General features: G+C 39.3%; 1 protein-coding gene across 5 annotated transcripts in view; it reads left to right on the forward strand.

The window, feature by feature from the left end:
- Positions 1-1,076: 1,076 nt before the first annotated feature.
- Positions 1,077-18,735, forward strand: part of pimr50 (Pim proto-oncogene, serine/threonine kinase, related 50) — a 38,671-nt gene continuing 21,012 nt past the window's right edge. For 2 of the 5 annotated variants that reach the window (XR_012383894.1, XR_012383895.1), the window contains exons 1-6: positions 1,085-1,495; positions 1,797-1,997; positions 2,106-2,188; positions 2,303-2,353; positions 2,420-2,792; positions 2,918-3,097. Coding sequence is in view for 3 of the 5 variants with exons in the window: in XM_068222413.2 (XP_068078514.1) it covers positions 1,471-1,495; positions 1,797-1,997; positions 2,106-2,188; positions 2,303-2,353; positions 2,420-2,792; positions 2,918-3,097; positions 3,176-3,267 (1,005 nt within the window). In the remaining 2 variants the exon portion in view is untranslated. Of the gene's footprint in view, positions 1,496-1,796; positions 1,998-2,105; positions 2,189-2,302; positions 2,354-2,419; positions 2,793-2,917; positions 3,114-3,175; positions 3,272-3,363; positions 3,726-18,735 lie in introns of those variants that run through there. The other 3 variants (XM_068222413.2, XM_017357323.4, NM_001126479.1) reach the window with 3 other exon arrangements.

Genomic DNA, 18,735 nt, shown 5'->3' on the forward strand with positions numbered 1-18,735 from the left:
GGATATAAAATACAATGACGCTTATATTTATTAACTGATTTTAATTTTATAGTGTAGAAAAACTCCAGTTATCTATAAGTTAGCAAGCTTAAACTTGTAATGTATATTTTATACTATAAAGAGAGATGTTATCAATAAATGTGTCTTCTTTATCAAAAGTAGTGCCGGAGTCATCTTTTTTTCTGACAGTTTTATAACAGTTAACAAAAACAGTTTATAAAAAATAATGAATCACACATTATTATAAAAGTAGAAATTCAATAATGTAGCAGAAAACAATACATTATTATCAATAATCATAATTAAGTATGAATAATACTAATACATAATTGCATACAACACTGGCTAAAGTGAATGTATAAAAAGGACATTTATTCATTATATATTGTATGTACACTCACACACACACACACACACACACACACACACACACACACACACACACACACACACACACACACACACATTTTATTATTATTATCACATTTAATTATCCCCACTTATCTGTAATGTCTGTTTCATTCTGAAGAGGCATAAGAAATTAACAATAATAATAATAATTTAATATGATTATCGCAAGTAATCCAATACTGAAATTATATATTTTTAGCAAAATATTATATTAATAATAATAACAACAACAACAACAAAAATAATAATAATCATTATTATCATAGGTAAATAAATAAATATATAAATGTAAATAAATAAAAGCTGGCTCGTTAACTTCGTAAAATTCGGTTTCAGATATTCTTCTAAATCGCTTCAGTAAATGTACAAATGAGTATAAATGAGCGACGTTTTTAATTATCAAAGTAATTACGTCTTTTTCGCGTCAATTAGTTGACATTGTTGAGCCATATCTGGGATAGATTGAGCATGCATTGAGCAATTAGGTCCCACTTTTTAATAAATATTAATTAGGAATAAATAATATTCCTCAAAAGGAAAATCATTGTGTTTGGCTGGTTAAAGGATAATTCTAATAAATGTATAAAATGTCTGTTGATTATTTTATTCATTATTTAATTATTTAATTAATTATTGAATTTCCACATGCGTGATTTTTCAAATTTGAGTTGCTATAGTAACGCGTGTTATTATATGACTCGATATATAAACACTGAAAGCGCTGAAAATCTTGGTTGAGAGACGAGGCGAATTCAGAGACTTGCAGAGACTTTTGTGCTGAAACTGATTCTTCAAGAAGCCCTGAGGATTTCTGAGAGGAGACTTTCTTTCCAGGACGACATCGGAGGATTTTTTCTTTGAAAAGAATATATAATTATTTTAATCGTTCAGATTACTTGTTAAGACGCTTATTTTATTGCTCTTTTGTCATTTCTGTTTTAGTTTGTGCCTTTTTTTCTACTTGTTTGTTTGACATTTCAGTTGTCTTTTATTGATTTGTCATTATATTTTCTCTTGTTTGTATTTTCTCTTGTGGTGGAGTTTTGCAGGACGGTCTTCATGGCGCAAATGGCTGAAAGAGGAAGTGAGTGTTCTTCATTTGACATTTGTTTATTATTGCTATGTTTATGTTGTGTTTTACTGTGTTTTAATAAATGAATATGAAGAAGATTGTGTAAATCAAGCCATATAATCTTAAAATATCCCCCTCTAACTAATAAATGATGTTTTATTTAATAAAGAAACAAACAGACTTATTGAGAAAGTATTTTATTCCTTGAATCAGTTGTAATGATTGTAATAATGCAGTGTGACCACTGACAGTGAGTGATGTTTTATTAATAATCAATAATCAGTGTTTGCTGTCTGTGATATTTCATCCTCAGGCCGCTCCAGATCCAGGAGTGCAGCTTTCACCCAGACAGCAGTTCAGGACACAGAGACACGGGACGCTTCTGGTGGGCTTCCTGGTTATTTGGCTCCTCTGTCCTCCCTGTTGGCCGATTCAGTGTCCACAGATCAGAGGAAGAGGAAGCAGCAAACGGCGTCCACCTCGTCTAGGAGACCTGCCAAACGCTCTCGCAGAGGTCAGCACAGGCTTATAGTGGAGACTCAGTTGTGAAATGATTGGTCATTAAAGAGACTCAACTCATGTTTTCTCTTCAACACATTTCTGCTGCTCTTCTGTGTTGCAGACCAATATGCCAAGGGCCCGTTGCTGGGACGAGGCAGATTCGGCTCTGTGTTTGCTGGGATCCGCAGGTCTGATGGACTGCCAGTAAGACTTTTCCTTCACTCCTTCATTCAGACAGGCTTTAGAAATGTTGATGACAGTAAATGTCCCGTGTCCCGATCAGGCAGGGCTGATTTACTGTGCTTTATCTGTCTACAGGTGGCCATCAAGTACGTGTCTAAAGAGCCGACGGACACCAGACTGAAAGTTGTAAGTTGAGCGTGAATCTGTTGTGTTTGATTCAGTCCTGGATGTAACGAAGCATTTGTCCTGCAGGACGGTCAGGGTCGTCTGCCACTGGAGGTGGCGTTGATGACCCGCGTCTCTTCAGCTCCTGTCTGCCCCAGTGTCCTGCAGCTGCTGGACTGGTTTGACCATCGCAGACGCTACGTCCTGATCCTGGAGCGTCCGGCTCCTTGCCAAGATCTCCAGAGTTTCTGTGAGGAGAACGGCTGTCTGGACGAGCCTCTGGCCAAGAAAGTGCTGGTGCAGCTGATCGCGGCGCTGAAACACTGCGAGAGCCGCCGCGTCCTGCACCGAGACGTCAAGCCAGAGAACCTGCTGATCTCCACAGACTCACACGACATCAAGCTGCTGGACTTCGGCTGTGGAGATCTGATGAAGGACTCGGCCTACAGATACTTTGCAGGTTGGTTTGTGTGACTGAAGGAAACGCTCTGAGGATGTTTGTGAACTTGCTGTGATTCTCCAAAGGGAGTTTGTGTGTACTGGAGCCTTTAGAGTGTGTGTTTGTGCTCTTCTTGTGTCTCTCAGGCACTCCAGCTTTTGCTCCTCCTGAGTGGTTTCGGCATCATCGCTATCATGCCTCTCCACTGACAGTCTGGTCCATCGGCGTGACTCTCTACAACATCCTGTGCGACTGTTTCCCATTCAGAGGCGCACAGAGGGTCACGTCCAAAAGCAGACTGCACTTCCCGAGGAAGCTGTCGACAGGTAAGAGATGAAGATGATGTGGTGAGCGAGCAGAAGTTTGTGCTTTTGTGGTTCTGAAGGCTGTGTTGTGTGGAACAGAGTGCCGTCAGCTGATTCGCTGGTGTCTCAGTGCAGCGCCAGCAGATCGGCCCAGTTTAGATGACATTGAGCGCCACCCCTGGTTGCAGTGAACAGGTGGCCAGTGGCATTACACTTATTTGAATGCCAGCAGTCGTGGCTTTGCATTGTTAGAGTCAGTGTAGATAAATGCTTTCAATGATTTGTAGAAGGTGAGCAGATGTAGCAGAGGAACTGCAGAGAACAGCTTCCTGATCCTGAGCTTCCTCTGCTGCGTCTGTGAGACTCTGTGTGGATGCTGGAGGAGCTGAAAATGCAGCGCCAGCTGAAACCAGAGCATCGACGACACACATCAGCCAGTCTAAAGAAGACAGATGTGGAGGATTTAGACCAGTTAGACAACAGGTCTACTATTAATGACCAGCACATTGTATATTTGCATATAGCAAAGCAGAGATTGGTACATGAAGACAGTTAAACCTGTACAAAATGATCTATTTCTTATAAATATCATGTATTTCTAACATGTCATCAATGTACAGAACACAAATAAACATTCTTTACATATTTGATGTGGCTTTGTTAGTGATTGAATAATTCATCATAGACAGAGCAGGATCACAGTGAAGAGATTCATGTCTAAGTTATTTCTACAAAAAAAGGCAAATAAAGCACTTAATCAGTTTCCAGTAGAAAACAATCGTAAAGAAAATATTTAACATTTAGTTACACTAAGAACTGTGATCAGTGTATAAGCTGTTTAGAGGTATTTAGCTTATATTAAAGTACAGTCAGTGCTGACAGAGTATGATTTTCCTCAGCTCAATTAGCTTGCTTGGGTTTTCAGACTTGAATCTGGTGGAAATATTCTGTGCAGAACATTGGAGGAGATGAGAGAGTCAGATTATTAACTTTACTTCTGCTTTCTCAGTATTACACTGTACAGTATTATTTTCTATATGGTAGGACTCAAAAATCAGGAAAGATGTAATATCTACATTTATCTTTTATAAAAGTCCAATTCTAGCATTATGGATGAGACATTTGCTGTCAAAACTTAAAACTTAAATACACAGAAAAAATTTTAACATTACATTGAAACATTTGTTTATATTTACCAAAACAACTTAACACAGAGTTCTGGAAACAGAAAAATAATAATCTGTTAACATTTTTTACATTTTAAATGAGGAAAATAAACATGTTTTATGGATGTGGCCAAAAAATTTTAGCGAGTTTACAGTATACAACATACAGTTGAGGTCAGAACTATTAGCCCCCCTTTGAATTTTTTTTCTTTTTTAAATATTTTTCAAATGATGTTTAACAGTGCAAGAAAATTTTCACAGTATGTCTGATAATATTTTTCTTCTGGAGAAAGTATTATTTGTTTTATTTAGGCTACAATAAAAGCAGTTTTTAATTTTTTATGAACCATTTTAAGGACAGAGTTATTAGCCCCTTTAGGCTATATTTCTATTCGATAGTCTACTGAACAAACCATCGTTCTACAATAACTTGCCTAATTACCCTAACCTGGCTAGTTAACCTAATTAACCTAGTTAAGTCTTTAAATGTCACTTTAAGCTGTATAGAAGTGTCTTGAAAAATATCTAGTCAAAAATAATTTACTGCCATCATGGCAAAGATAAAATAAATAAGTTATTAGAAATGACTTATGTAGTGGCAATTTTCTTTAAAGAGGCGCTCTCTGTGGTCAAGAAACAAAGTCTTACTCGGAATGTCTTTTTAAAGTTTTATTCTTTGCAAAGAAGGTCACAGTCATACAGCAACAACAGTTTCTGCAGAGTGAGACACTGAAGTCAAGTGTGTTCACCCTTTTATCTGGTTTTTACTACTTACAAGGTCAAACCCTAATACTGCCCATTCTGACGACAGTTTCTACAGAATGAGACACTTAAGCAAAGTATGTTCACTGTTCTATCTAGTTTGTACTGCTTGCAAGGTCAAATCCTAATAAGGCCCATTCTGTACGTGCATCAGGTGCTCCGCTGTTTCTGCTGTAAGTTTCCACTACACATGTTTATCTAAAATGAATTTCCATTACAATTCCTCTCTTTTTATCATTCATTGATAACTCATTATTAAATTCATTTTTCAATTGATTTCTAAAATCACAATGGTTAATCATTTAACAGGTTTCTGCTCACATCAAATACACTAGAGATGTTTAAACACTCTTCTTAATATAGTTTCCCCATTAAGAGTTACCTTTCAAAACATCCCTCTTCCCTGGGAGCCGGGCTAAACGAATAATCACTGTTATTGCGCTCCTGACCGAAATCAGACCCTCAGTCACCCCTCAGAGGTTTAAATCACAGAAATTGCCTGTTATTTTCACATTATTGATTTGTTCACACAACACAACACTCTACATCATCAATTCATCAATAACACTCACAAACATAGAAACACATTGTTGTTTCTGTACTCTTAAACATCACATTTACACTCTTCTCTCGATTTTCAAGCAAATGATCACTCTTTTAAGACTTGTTACAGAACATACCAACTCATGCGTTTTGCTGTTTTTGTTTGGAAAGACCCAAAATACATATACGTAAGCAAGCAGATAGTTATCTTAAACTTCAAAAAGTTAAGTTCATAAATATTTTCTCAATTAAGTAACAGCCTTCACCTAAATTTTGTTCTCAATTTGTTTACAGTTTTTCTTTATCCATATCCATGTAGCTGCTGCTATCGTCAAAGTCACAATAAAAATCATGACCCATGTCAACATTCATACCCTCTTTGTTAACCGCCATCTTTACCATCTGATGGGATGTTGTAGATGTAATCAGTCTGCCCACTGACCATGATACAAATCTGAATATACATGGCAGACAACGTAATATCACTAGACCCACCCCAATACAGGTAACATCACAGTAAAGGCCCAGTAGATCCAGTTTCCCACTTAAATGACAGCCAATCTAGCCATCAGTTGTTAGCGTTCTTAGGCTCTTTTACGGCCATTCTCATGTCGGCTACAATGTCAGAAATGGTTTCCTGGAATCAGGTTAATGAAAACAACAGAACACTCAGTGATAATAATAGCAATGTTACTACCCTCGAGATGAAACAAAGGCTCAAGTCGTTCTTGATTTTAACTGACATTTATTTGGACAGGAGTCTGTAGTATGTCTTGTACATTCTAGCCTTGCACTCCTTTATGTCCCAATATTGCCGTCAGAACTACGAAAAGAAATACATAAACTTCAATTAACCCTTTAAAGGTGATGTTGCACGTAATGAACAACATACATACAACCAAAAGATAAAGTGCAAATTCAACATGTAAAGAAATACACTTAATTAGTTACAGGAGAAATATTCTCAACACCAATAACCTTGGTTAACATTTATGGACCAAATTTTGATAATCCGTGCTTCTTTCAAAATGTGTTTTCTCACATCACTGATATCTCATCCACAAATTTAATTATAGGGGGAGATTTCAATTGTGTTTTAGATCCATATTTAGACAGATCGTCAACTCAGCGTGCTCCCCCATCCAAATCTAGAGAACTGCTCAAAACATATATTAAAAATTATAATATCAATGATGTGTCCAGGTTAGCAAACCCAACTGGAAGAGATTACTCCTTCCACTCACAAGTTCATAATGTTTACACCCGAATAGACTATTTTTTGGTAGATTTAAAACTAATTCCGTTCACTTTTAAGGCCACCTATCATAATATTCTGATCTCAGAACATAGCCCAATTACAATTGCCCTGAAATTGTCAGAAATTGGTAATACTCAACCATTGTGGCGGGCAGACCCCTATCTACTAAAGGATGAAAAATTTTGTGAGTATTTACAAACACAACTTAAAATATTTTTTGAAACTAATAACCAACCAAACATCTCTCCTTCACTTCTGTGGGACACTTTTAAAGCATATCTAAGAGGCTGTTTTATATCATTTAAAGGGGCAAAGAATAAGAAAAACAAAGCTACCTTAATAGATTTGGAAAAACAAATTAAACAACCTGATGAGCAGAATGCTATTACGCCTTCTTTAGATCTATATAAAGAAATATTAAATCTGAGATATCACTATAACAAATTAATATCTGAAAAGCTTTCAAATTCTATAATGTTTATGAGACAAAAATTTTTTGAGTTTGGTGATAAGCCACATAAATTGTTATCTAGACAGCTACGAAAGCTTGAAAATGACCGTGCAATACATCGAATTAAATCAAAATCTGGGACTTACGCATTATCCCCCAAAGACATTAATAATCGTTTTAAACAATATTATGAATCTCTATATTCAAGTGATTACAAGGATCCCAAGGCTGTAGAAACATTCTTAAACAGCTGTAATTTACCAACGCTAGATCAAAAGGATAGAGAATTTCTAGAAGCAGATTTTACTTTAGATGAAATAAAGAATACAATAAAGTCACTTAAAGGAGGTAAAGCCCCCGGCCCTGATGGAATCCCTTGTGAGGTATATAAATTATTAAACAATTTGTTAACGCCTTATATGCTTGATATGTTTTCCTCAGCTCTGGAGGACGGACAACTACCCCAGTCATTTAATGAAGCAGTAATTACAGTTATACCTAAAAAAGGAAAAGATCCTGAAGAGGTTGAGGGGTATAGGCCAATATCCCTCATTAATGTGGATCAAAAAATATTAGCCAAAACAATAGCCATCAGAATGAACACATTGGTAGGAAAACTAGTGAAACCTGACCAGACTGGCTTTGTCCCAGGCCGTAACTCTTTTAACAATCTACGTCGATTGTTTAATATACTATACTCCTCCCAAACAGACCGGTCTGACCTAGTGATCTTGTCCTTAGATGCCGAAAAGGCCTTTGACCGGGTAGAATGGCCTTACCTATTTGCCCTTTTACATAAATTTCAACTGGGGGAAAGATTCATTTCTTGGCTAAAAACTTTATATAAAAACTCTAGGGCACGAATACTCACAAACAGAACTTTGTCGCATCCTTTTAATTTATTTAGGGGTACACGTCAAGGCTGTCCACTCTCCCCGCTTCTTTTTGCCCTGGCCATTGAACCCCTAGCGGAAACAATTCGAACGAACGAGAGAATTCATGGACTTAACACTAAAAACACAACGAACAAAATCTCATTGTACGCTGATGATGTTCTTTTATATGTAACAAAACCTGCAAATAGTATTCCAACTTTACTAAAAGTTATTGAAGAATTTGGCTCATTCTCAGGTTATAAAATTAATTTAAATAAAAGTGAACTCATGCCAGTCGGTCTTAAGGACCTCTCACAAATCTACCCACTTCGTTTTAAATTAGCCATCGATATAATTACTTATTTAGGAATAACTGTGACAAAGAAGTTTAGCTTTTTAAAAGAAGCTAACTTTACTCCTCTCTTAGAAAAATTAAAATCAAATATTCAGTTCTGGAGGACCCTCCCCCTCTCATTAATAGGTAAAATAAATGCCATTAAGATGATTTTCCTGCCACAACTACTATATTTGTTTCAAAACATACCAGTGTTTATCCCTAAATCTTTTTTTATACAACTTGACAAAATTACTTTGCCCTTTATTTGGAATTACAAAAATCACAGAATTAAACAAGTGCACCTTTCCAAAGCTAGAAATGTGGGGGGTCTGGCCTTCCCAAACTTCCGCTGTTATTACTGGGCAGCTAATCTCAGAGTTATATCAATAATACTACATGATAACTCTAGACAGCTGGATTGGCTCGGGATAGAACAGGATGAATGTACCCCTTACGATCTTGGTGCTGTCATTCTTTCACCAATAAGATCTAAAAAAGAAATTTATAGAAACAACCCTGTTATTAACAGTGTTATTCGCACCTGGAGACAAATCCAATCTCATTTTAAGGTGGAACCACTACCTTTATCAATGCCAATAGCCGGTAACCCCTCCTTTATACCTTCTACACTAGATAAAGGCTTTTCACAATGGAAAGATGCAGGAATTTACACAGTTAGTGATCTTTACCAGAATGGTGCTTTCGCCACCTTTCAAGAAATCCAAGAAAAATATAAGCTTCACAGAAGTAATTTTTTTAGGTTCTTGCAAGTCAGGAACTATGTACACTCTTACTTGAAATCCACAACAATCAATCCTTCCTGTCTTGACATTTGTCTGAAGGACCATTTTGGTATGGAGAAAATGATTTCCCGCATATATAACACCCTTCAAACCCACCAATCGCCCACAACATCCACGATCAAAAAACTTTGGGAAGACGCGCTAGGATCAGAGATTCCTAATAAAACATGGACAGAGTGTCTGGAAGAAATACATAACTGCTCCATAAACTCCAGACACCAACTTATCCAATTCAAAATTCTACATAGATTGCACTACTCAAAAACAAAGCTTTCTAAAATTTTTCAAATCGTCTCTCAAAATGTGACAAATGCAAAATATCTGACGCATCGCTGCTTCATAGTTATGCCTTATGTTCTAGCTTACAGGACTTTTGGTGCAAAATATTTAAAGTTTTTTCTGAAATCACAGGGCAAACTATTGATCCAGATGAATTTTTAATTGTGTTTGGGGTTTCAAAGCACGAGCTTGGATTGTCCAAGTCTCAGCAACAAATAATTTCTTATGGCCTTTTAACAGCCAAAAAACTTATTCTGACATTCTGGAAAAATAAACTTCCTCTCTCTTTCAAATTATGGCTCAGTGAACTCACAAACACACTCCATTTAGAAAGAATACGGTACCATTTACAGAATAAAAAGCCAAATTTTTTTTAAATATGGGAACCTTTCATAAGGTACTTGGAAGGGAGAAATGGAACAGTTGTTTGATGGGGATATTGTTAAATCATATGGCAGCTCCCATTTTCAGTAATCTTTCTTAAGGGTGTGCACTACAGACGGAAACTGACGGGGGGGGGGGGGTATTATAGGGTTTTATTTTCGTTTGCATACTGTGATCTATTTTGTTTGAGTGCGTATATATTTTGTTTGTTTTTTCCTTCTGTAATGATAAGTTTTTTCCTCTGTCAATTCAGATAATGGTTTACATATTCATATGTAGACTCTGTAAATTGTGTTAGTAGACCAAGGGGAAAATTTGTATGTACGTGTGTATGTGTGTGTGTATATATGTGTATGTGTGTGTATATATATATATATATACGGACATGAAGTTGTAATATAATCACTTGTACCTAATAATTATAGAAGGAAATTTTTGTTTTAATATCTTTTAAATGTATTTTTATTTATTTTTTGCATAAGTAAAATGTGGAGGATCTTTTTTATATATTTGCAAACATTCTGTAATTGTACATATTCTTCCAATAAAAAAAAAGAAATACACTTAATTGGCTAATTATACATTACATACGGACACATAATCATACATGTTCACATACGTTAACACCATACGACACATACCTCATTGGCCTCTAACTCAAGAGGAATAAACTTGAAGGGTTGCAGTTTCTCTTAAACAAACTTCTTTGCACTTCTTAAACCTTAAAAACTTGTTTTAGCACAGCACCTTGTGGCTGAACTACTTGTAGTGGATCGGAAGAATATCTTCATTGCAACAATGAAATAATTCCCAAGCTAAACAAAACAAGAAAAGGTTCCCCCCTCCCCCTTATAGTTTTAGTTAAATAACTTTAAATGAATTAACATGCATTAACAACAAATATACATTACTTATTTATTCTAATGATTAATTTGAACATTTTAACTATTTATTGACTTTTTTAATGTAAAGTTTATGTTTATAGAGTGTAATATATAAGCATTGCTTCTGACGGCAGCTACAAGCAACATCAGTGTGGTTTGTCTCAATCCACACACTCCATTGCCAGTTCCAGAGCAAGGAAGATGAAGTAACATAATGTCAATGATAGCAACGTCAGCCACAGCGTGTTTTTTTTCAGCCCACACATACCTGGCACTCGGAATGGATGCCAGCGAATCTTTTCGTTCATCTTCAGATCTTTAATGCGATGGTCAATCACAGCTTATTCACCTCTCTTTTGGTCGCTTTCTCCTCCGTCTGTTTGCTGCTTGGTGTTGTATTCAGAAGTTACTGTCTCACACACACACCTCTTGACCTTGTCGTTTCTCCCCAGCTGTGACCTTGCTTCACTCAGATAGCAGCCTGCTGTTTTCTTCAGGCAGCTTCAGAGTCCCTCTTTCTCTCCTATTCCCTAGTGGAATCCTTCTCAGGTGATGGAACTTTCCTGCAGTGCCCAGCATGCACCCACGTCGCCCGCTCTGCGACCTTCACTGCTGTCTCGGTGGTCAGTAGCACTTGAAATGGACCCAACCAGAGTTTCGCTCTACAGCTCTTTCTCCTTAGGTCCCTCAACACCACGAAATCGCCAGGCCTCAGACTGTGCAGTGGTCTCTCAGCAGCCTTCCCCTGTGCAGCCTTTACCTGCACACAAACATCGGACAACACATGAGACAATTCTTTACAGTAATTCAACATGTCATTCTCACACACATCTGTTGAGGGTAGCTGCTGTTTTCCCCCATTCACACCTACACGCGGTGGTTTACCAAAGAGAATTTCAAACGGGCTCAAATTCATTTTTGATCTTTTTCTCATTCTCATGTACATCAGGACAATGGGTAGAGCTTGAACCCATGTAAGCCCTGTGTCTTCACAACATTTTGCCAATTTGTTTTTCAGGGTGCCATTTTCTCTTTCCACAGCTACACCTGAAGCCAGATGGTAACTACAATACATGTATGTTCTCAAATCAATTTCCAAATATTGGCCCACTTGTTTGATTGCTTTATTAACAAAATGAGTACCATTATCTAAACTTATTTTTCGTGGTATTCCCCAGCACAATTTCAGTCAGTAACGCTTTTGCTACCGCAGCTGAATCTTGTTTTGAGGTTGGAAAAACTTCAACCCATTTTGACCACATGTCAACCATCACCAAACAGTACCTTTTCCCATTGCATGGGGACAATTCAATGAAATCCATCATCAAATATTCAAATGGCCCTGTTGAAGGTGGATGAGATTGTGGAACTTTTATCGCTCTGGCCACATTATGTGTGTTGCAATTTACACATCGTCTACAGAAATTGTCCGCAAATGTAGTGAACCCCTTTGTTAACCACAGTTCCCTCATTTGTGCAACCATTGCTGTTTTTGACACATGATCTTTACCGTGAAGTAATTTCGCATAATATTGAAAAAATGTTTTGGTAAACACGCCTTGCCCTCAGCACACTTCCACACATTATCTTTCATCACACAGCCAGACTGTCTCCACTTGTTCTACTCTAGCCATCATCGCGAAGGTCTGCATATCCTGCAAAGAAGAACACACGTCATTGTTATCACCAACAGATAGCAAAGAACATTCAGAGTTGTCCTTGTCTTGGGACGCCGCGACTTTTGCTGCTCCATCTGCCCTAGAGTTACCTACAGAAACAGAATCTTTATTGTTAGTGTGCGCTGCGCGCATTTACAAATGGCCAGTTTGTCAGGTAGTAAAATCGCATCCAGCAGCGCTGCCACTAAAGGAGCATGAAGTATTGGTCGACCATCAGACTTTAGAAATTTTCTGTTTCCACAGAGCCCCAAAATCATGAGCTACCCCAAATGCATATATTGAGTCAGTGTAAATGGTAGCCTCTTTTTCTGCCATCAATTTACACCTCTTTCAACGTCACAAGCTCTGCGGCCTGTGCAGAATAGTGCCCTGGCAATTTCCCAGAGGTCACCACATCAAATTCAGTTGTTACAGCGTAACCAACTTTATTCTGGCCTGTTTGTGGATCTTTAAATGGTGACCCATCCACAAAGAGTACATTGTCACAATTTTCAAGTGGTTCGTCAGAAAGGTCAGGTGGTGGTGTACACACCTGTTCAAGTGCTGTTAAACAACAATGCTCTTCCCCACTGAGAGAACATTTTGTCCTCTTTCAAGTGTGCTTGCATGAGAAGCAGAAGCTCCTGTGGTTTTGTGTGTGTATGTGTGTGCGTCGGAGGTCTAAGGTCAACGTCTGGTTTCAGTCTTGCAGGCTGCTCCCCCAGTGGAAAGTCCCGCGCTATACATTTCCTCTTTATGTTGCTTGTATAGTATGCCCATATTAAGAAGTGTCTTCCTTCCGTTGTGTAACTTTTAGAGGTCAGCCCACTATGTATATCTATCCCTGCTCATCCTGTGTGTGTTAGACTGCAGAATAAACCATTCTAACAACAGTTTGGTCTCTTCTCCTGTCTCCAAGTCGACTTGCTGAACCACGCTGAATCTGGTGCCTAATTTAGGGGAATCTTACAGAATTGGGGGCTCGTCCGGGATACATCTGATCAGGTAAGAGAATTTTTATTCACACTGCCTGTTCCGGTGTATCTCAGGGGATTGTGTAAGACTTGTGTTGTTGTACCCGATTAAATTTGGGTTCCACAAGCAGCTGACGTCTGTGTTACTGGCACAGAGTATCCTGTCACTTCCTTATGCGGTAGTAAGTTGCGCAGAAGGATTTGTGTTGTCGTACCCGATTAAATTTGGGTTCCACAAATCAGGGGAATTTATTGAATTGATAATTTTTGAAGTGCACCAGCTTCAGCATCATGGGTCAGGTATATCCAAAACCAGAACCTAGTGAAACTCCAAAAGAGTGGATGGATAGATGTGGCTGGGGATTTTATACTGAACCTTGGCTGTCCAACTTAGCTGGGTGGACAGAGGGGCAATCCCAGTGGAGAGACTTCCCCAGGGAAGGAACCTTTGATCCAGGTGCTCTCCAATCAGCCTATAAATTAACATATGAAGGATATGGGGATCCTGAGTGGGATGATCAGTATATGATAAATGGATATGACACATGGTATACAATGAGCTCTATATGGAGAGATAAAAAGGGCATTTTTACACCTAAAACCATTTTGAAATCTGTCCCCAAACCCAAAAGCAGAAGCAATACTGCCCGTGAGGCAGATAAGAGGGGCTCTCTCGCAGCTGCTAAGACAACTATGATATCACCACCCCCTTACACGGGGCCTCAGCCTGCAGTTTCATGCTCTGCTGCTAGCACTCCCCCTATAATATCTTCTGTTTATCCGCCCCTGACAGAAATTATAAAAAATAAACCAGACCGTTCTAACAGCACAGAAGACGCTACTCCAGCCTCTAATGTGGCTGCCGTGTGGGTTGCTAAACCACGAGGGATAGAGATAATTCCGCCCTCACCCTCTGTTCTGAAGGATCTCATATCTCTTCTGCCCGAAGTTGATAAACCACTGCAATTTGTAGACATGTTGCTGCGCAGTTCACGCCATTGTCAGTTGGTTGGCGCAGATTATCGATTTATCCTCTAAAGCAAAATGGGTTCGTCCTATGACGATGACGAAATGACAACAAAAATACCTGCTCTTGATCCCAAGCATGATATAGTACACACAGAGACAATTAAGGAAGAAACAGATGAGGGCAAAAAGACACGCACTCGTATAAAAACACGCCTCGCGTGGAAAGATGATCAGGAGGAGCTCCTGACACATCTAAAACAGCAGCTTACTAAATACTTAGTACCATAATTACTGGTCTGAATGTGACGCCACGACTGATCCTAATGGAATAATGCTAGATGGCAAGGGCCGTTTATGCCTGCCATCATCCTGTGCACCTTTTCTCGTCCGCGAGTTTCACGGTGTTACACACCGCGGCCGAAGAGGGGTAATAGACACAATGAGTTCCTTTTTGTGCATTAATAATTTATAATTTACAACATCATGTTAATAACACCTTAGATAGATGTCTGATATGCGCTCAAAATAATATCACTAAACCTCAAGCTAAACATCAACAATTGCCCCTTCCTGAAACACTTTTTCAGGAATGGCAGGTAGATTTCACACATCTGCCAAAGAGGGGTCCTAATAAATATTTACTGGTTTTTGTGGACAAATTTTCAAAATGGGTTGAAGCCTTCCCATGCAGTAAGGAAGATGCTAATACAGTTGTCAGATGTTTGACAAGAGAAATCATTCCAAGATATGGTATACCATGTGCCATAGACTCAGATAAGGGAACCTCATTTACTGCGAAAGTAATACAAAATCTAGCTAAAGAACTCCAAATTAATTGGCAGCTACATATTCCCTACCATCCACAATCATCTGGTATAGTAGAACGAACTAATAGGACTATTAAGGATAAATTAAGAAAGGCTATGCAACATGCAGGGCACTCAAATTGGCTCGCCTTGCTACCTCTCGTTTTAGCAGACATGAGGATGTTTCCTCACAAAAGTCTTCACGGTCTCTCTCCTTATGAGACTGTGATGGGACGACCCTTTCCCTCACCATGGAGGCAAAGGGGTACCACACTGGGTGACGGTTCTTTGGATATTCATATGAGTGAATGTGCACAACAGCTACTAACAACATTGCATGCATACTGGACTAACATACATTCTGGTTCAGCCCCGATGCCGGTAGACCCAACACACCCCTTTAAGGTTGGTGACAGAGTAATGATTAGACAGTTCAATAAAATGAGCACAGAACTGGGGGACCCCAAATATGGCCCCCCGACGGATGTCGTGGCTGTAACCAGAACCGCCGTTTTAACCTCCTCTTCTCCACAGTGGATCCATGCAACCAGGATAAAACGAGCACCTATTGAATAATAAAAATGTATAAGTTTTGTACTATGATAATCTGTCTGCAGACTCTCTTTGTTTTATGATCAGGTAAGAGAATTTTTATTCACACTGCCTGTTCCGGTGTATCTCAGGGGATTGTGTAAGACTTGTGTTGTTGTACCCGATTAAATTTGGGTTCCACAAGCAGCTGACGTCTGTGTTACTGGCACAGAGTATCCTGTCACTTCCTTATGCGGTAGTAAGTTGCGCAGAAGGATTTGTGTTGTCGTACCCGATTAAATTTGGGTTCCACAAATCAGGGGAATTTATTGAATTGATAATTTTTGAAGTGCACCAGCTTCAGCATCATGGGTCAGGTATATCCAAAACCAGAACCTAGTGAAACTCCAAAAGAGTGGATGGATAGATGTGGCTGGGGATTTTATACTGAACCTTGGCTGTCCAACTTAGCTGGGTGGACAGAGGGGCAATCCCAGTGGAGAGACTTCCCCAGGGAAGGAACCTTTGATCCAGGTGCTCTCCAATCAGCCTATAAATTAACATATGAAGGATATGGGGATCCTGAGTGGGATGATCAGTATATGATAAATGGATATGACACATGGTATACAATGAGCTCTATATGGAGAGATAAAAAGGGCATTTTTACACCTAAAACCATTTTGAAATCTGTCCCCAAACCCAAAAGCAGAAGCAATACTGCCCGTGAGGCAGATAAGAGGGGCTCTCTCGCAGCTGCTAAGACAACTATGATATCACCACCCCCTTACACGGGGCCTCAGCCTGCAGTTTCATGCTCTGCTGCTAGCACTCCCCCTATAATATCTTCTGTTTATCCGCCCCTGACAGAAATTATAAAAAATAAACCAGACCGTTCTAACAGCACAGAAGACGCTACTCCAGCCTCTAATGTGGCTGCCGTGTGGGTTGCTAAACCACGAGGGATAGAGATAATTCCGCCCTCACCCTCTGTTCTGAAGGATCTCATATCTCTTCTGCCCGAAGTTGATAAACCACTGCAATTTGTAGACATGTTGCTGCGCAGTTCACGCCATTGTCAGTTGGTTGGCGCAGATTATCGATTTATCCTCTAAAGCAAAATGGGTTCGTCCTATGACGATGACGAAATGACAACAAAAATACCTGCTCTTGATCCCAAGCATGATATAGTACACACAGAGACAATTAAGGAAGAAACAGATGAGGGCAAAAAGACACGCACTCGTATAAAAACACGCCTCGCGTGGAAAGATGATCAGGAGGAGCTCCTGACACATCTAAAACAGCAGCTTACTAAATACTTAGTACCATAATTACTGGTCTGAATGTGACGCCACGACTGATCCTAATGGAATAATGCTAGATGGCAAGGGCCGTTTATGCCTGCCATCATCCTGTGCACCTTTTCTCGTCCGCGAGTTTCACGGTGTTACACACCGCGGCCGAAGAGGGGTAATAGACACAATGAGTTCCTTTTTGTGCATTAATAATTTATAATTTACAACATCATGTTAATAACACCTTAGATAGATGTCTGATATGCGCTCAAAATAATATCACTAAACCTCAAGCTAAACATCAACAATTGCCCCTTCCTGAAACACTTTTTCAGGAATGGCAGGTAGATTTCACACATCTGCCAAAGAGGGGTCCTAATAAATATTTACTGGTTTTTGTGGACAAATTTTCAAAATGGGTTGAAGCCTTCCCATGCAGTAAGGAAGATGCTAATACAGTTGTCAGATGTTTGACAAGAGAAATCATTCCAAGATATGGTATACCATGTGCCATAGACTCAGATAAGGGAACCTCATTTACTGCGAAAGTAATACAAAATCTAGCTAAAGAACTCCAAATTAATTGGCAGCTACATATTCCCTACCATCCACAATCATCTGGTATAGTAGAACGAACTAATAGGACTATTAAGGATAAATTAAGAAAGGCTATGCAACATGCAGGGCACTCAAATTGGCTCGCCTTGCTACCTCTCGTTTTAGCAGACATGAGGATGTTTCCTCACAAAAGTCTTCACGGTCTCTCTCCTTATGAGACTGTGATGGGACGACCCTTTCCCTCACCATGGAGGCAAAGGGGTACCACACTGGGTGACGGTTCTTTGGATATTCATATGAGTGAATGTGCACAACAGCTACTAACAACATTGCATGCATACTGGACTAACATACATTCTGGTTCAGCCCCGATGCCGGTAGACCCAACACACCCCTTTAAGGTTGGTGACAGAGTAATGATTAGACAGTTCAATAAAATGAGCACAGAACTGGGGGACCCCAAATATGGCCCCCCGACGGATGTCGTGGCTGTAACCAGAACCGCCGTTTTAACCTCCTCTTCTCCACAGTGGATCCATGCAACCAGGATAAAACGAGCACCTATTGAATAATAAAAATGTATAAGTTTTGTACTATGATAATCTGTCTGCAGACTCTCTTTGTTTTACAGATTTTGGGGGCCCCCTCAGCACAGACAACACCTCTACAGCTGCAATTCACCTCTACAGCAGCACAATTGCGTTTGGGAGACAGATGGGAGCTAAACACGTAGCACTGTCTACCTTAAGGCAAGGGTCAGCATGACTTCCTTTTTGCTGCGGACAATTGGACTGTTTCTCTTTCTTGTTGCTCAAGCTAATGCAGCCAGGCTGAAACGCTGGACACATGATCATGAATTCGGATGGGCAGAGGATGGGGCTGACAATCCTATTGGAACTAATATGTGGTATCAATATGTGAAAGTTTTAGCTAGGTCATATAATGTATCTGGTTGTTATGTATGTTCTGTTATGCCTCATTCAGCCAAGCAAACCCCTCTTTATGCCAAACCCATGAATAAGACCTCTGCTAAATGTTTTGCCAGTTTTGCAGGATCAGGGTACCAGAATCCATATATAATTGTCGATGACTACGATCCATACCGGATTGGCATTAGAAATGG

This window comes from Danio rerio, chromosome 2 (assembly GCF_049306965.1).
Source record: "Danio rerio strain Tuebingen ecotype United States chromosome 2, GRCz12tu, whole genome shotgun sequence".
Classification (NCBI taxonomy): Eukaryota; Metazoa; Chordata; class Actinopteri; order Cypriniformes; family Danionidae; genus Danio; species Danio rerio.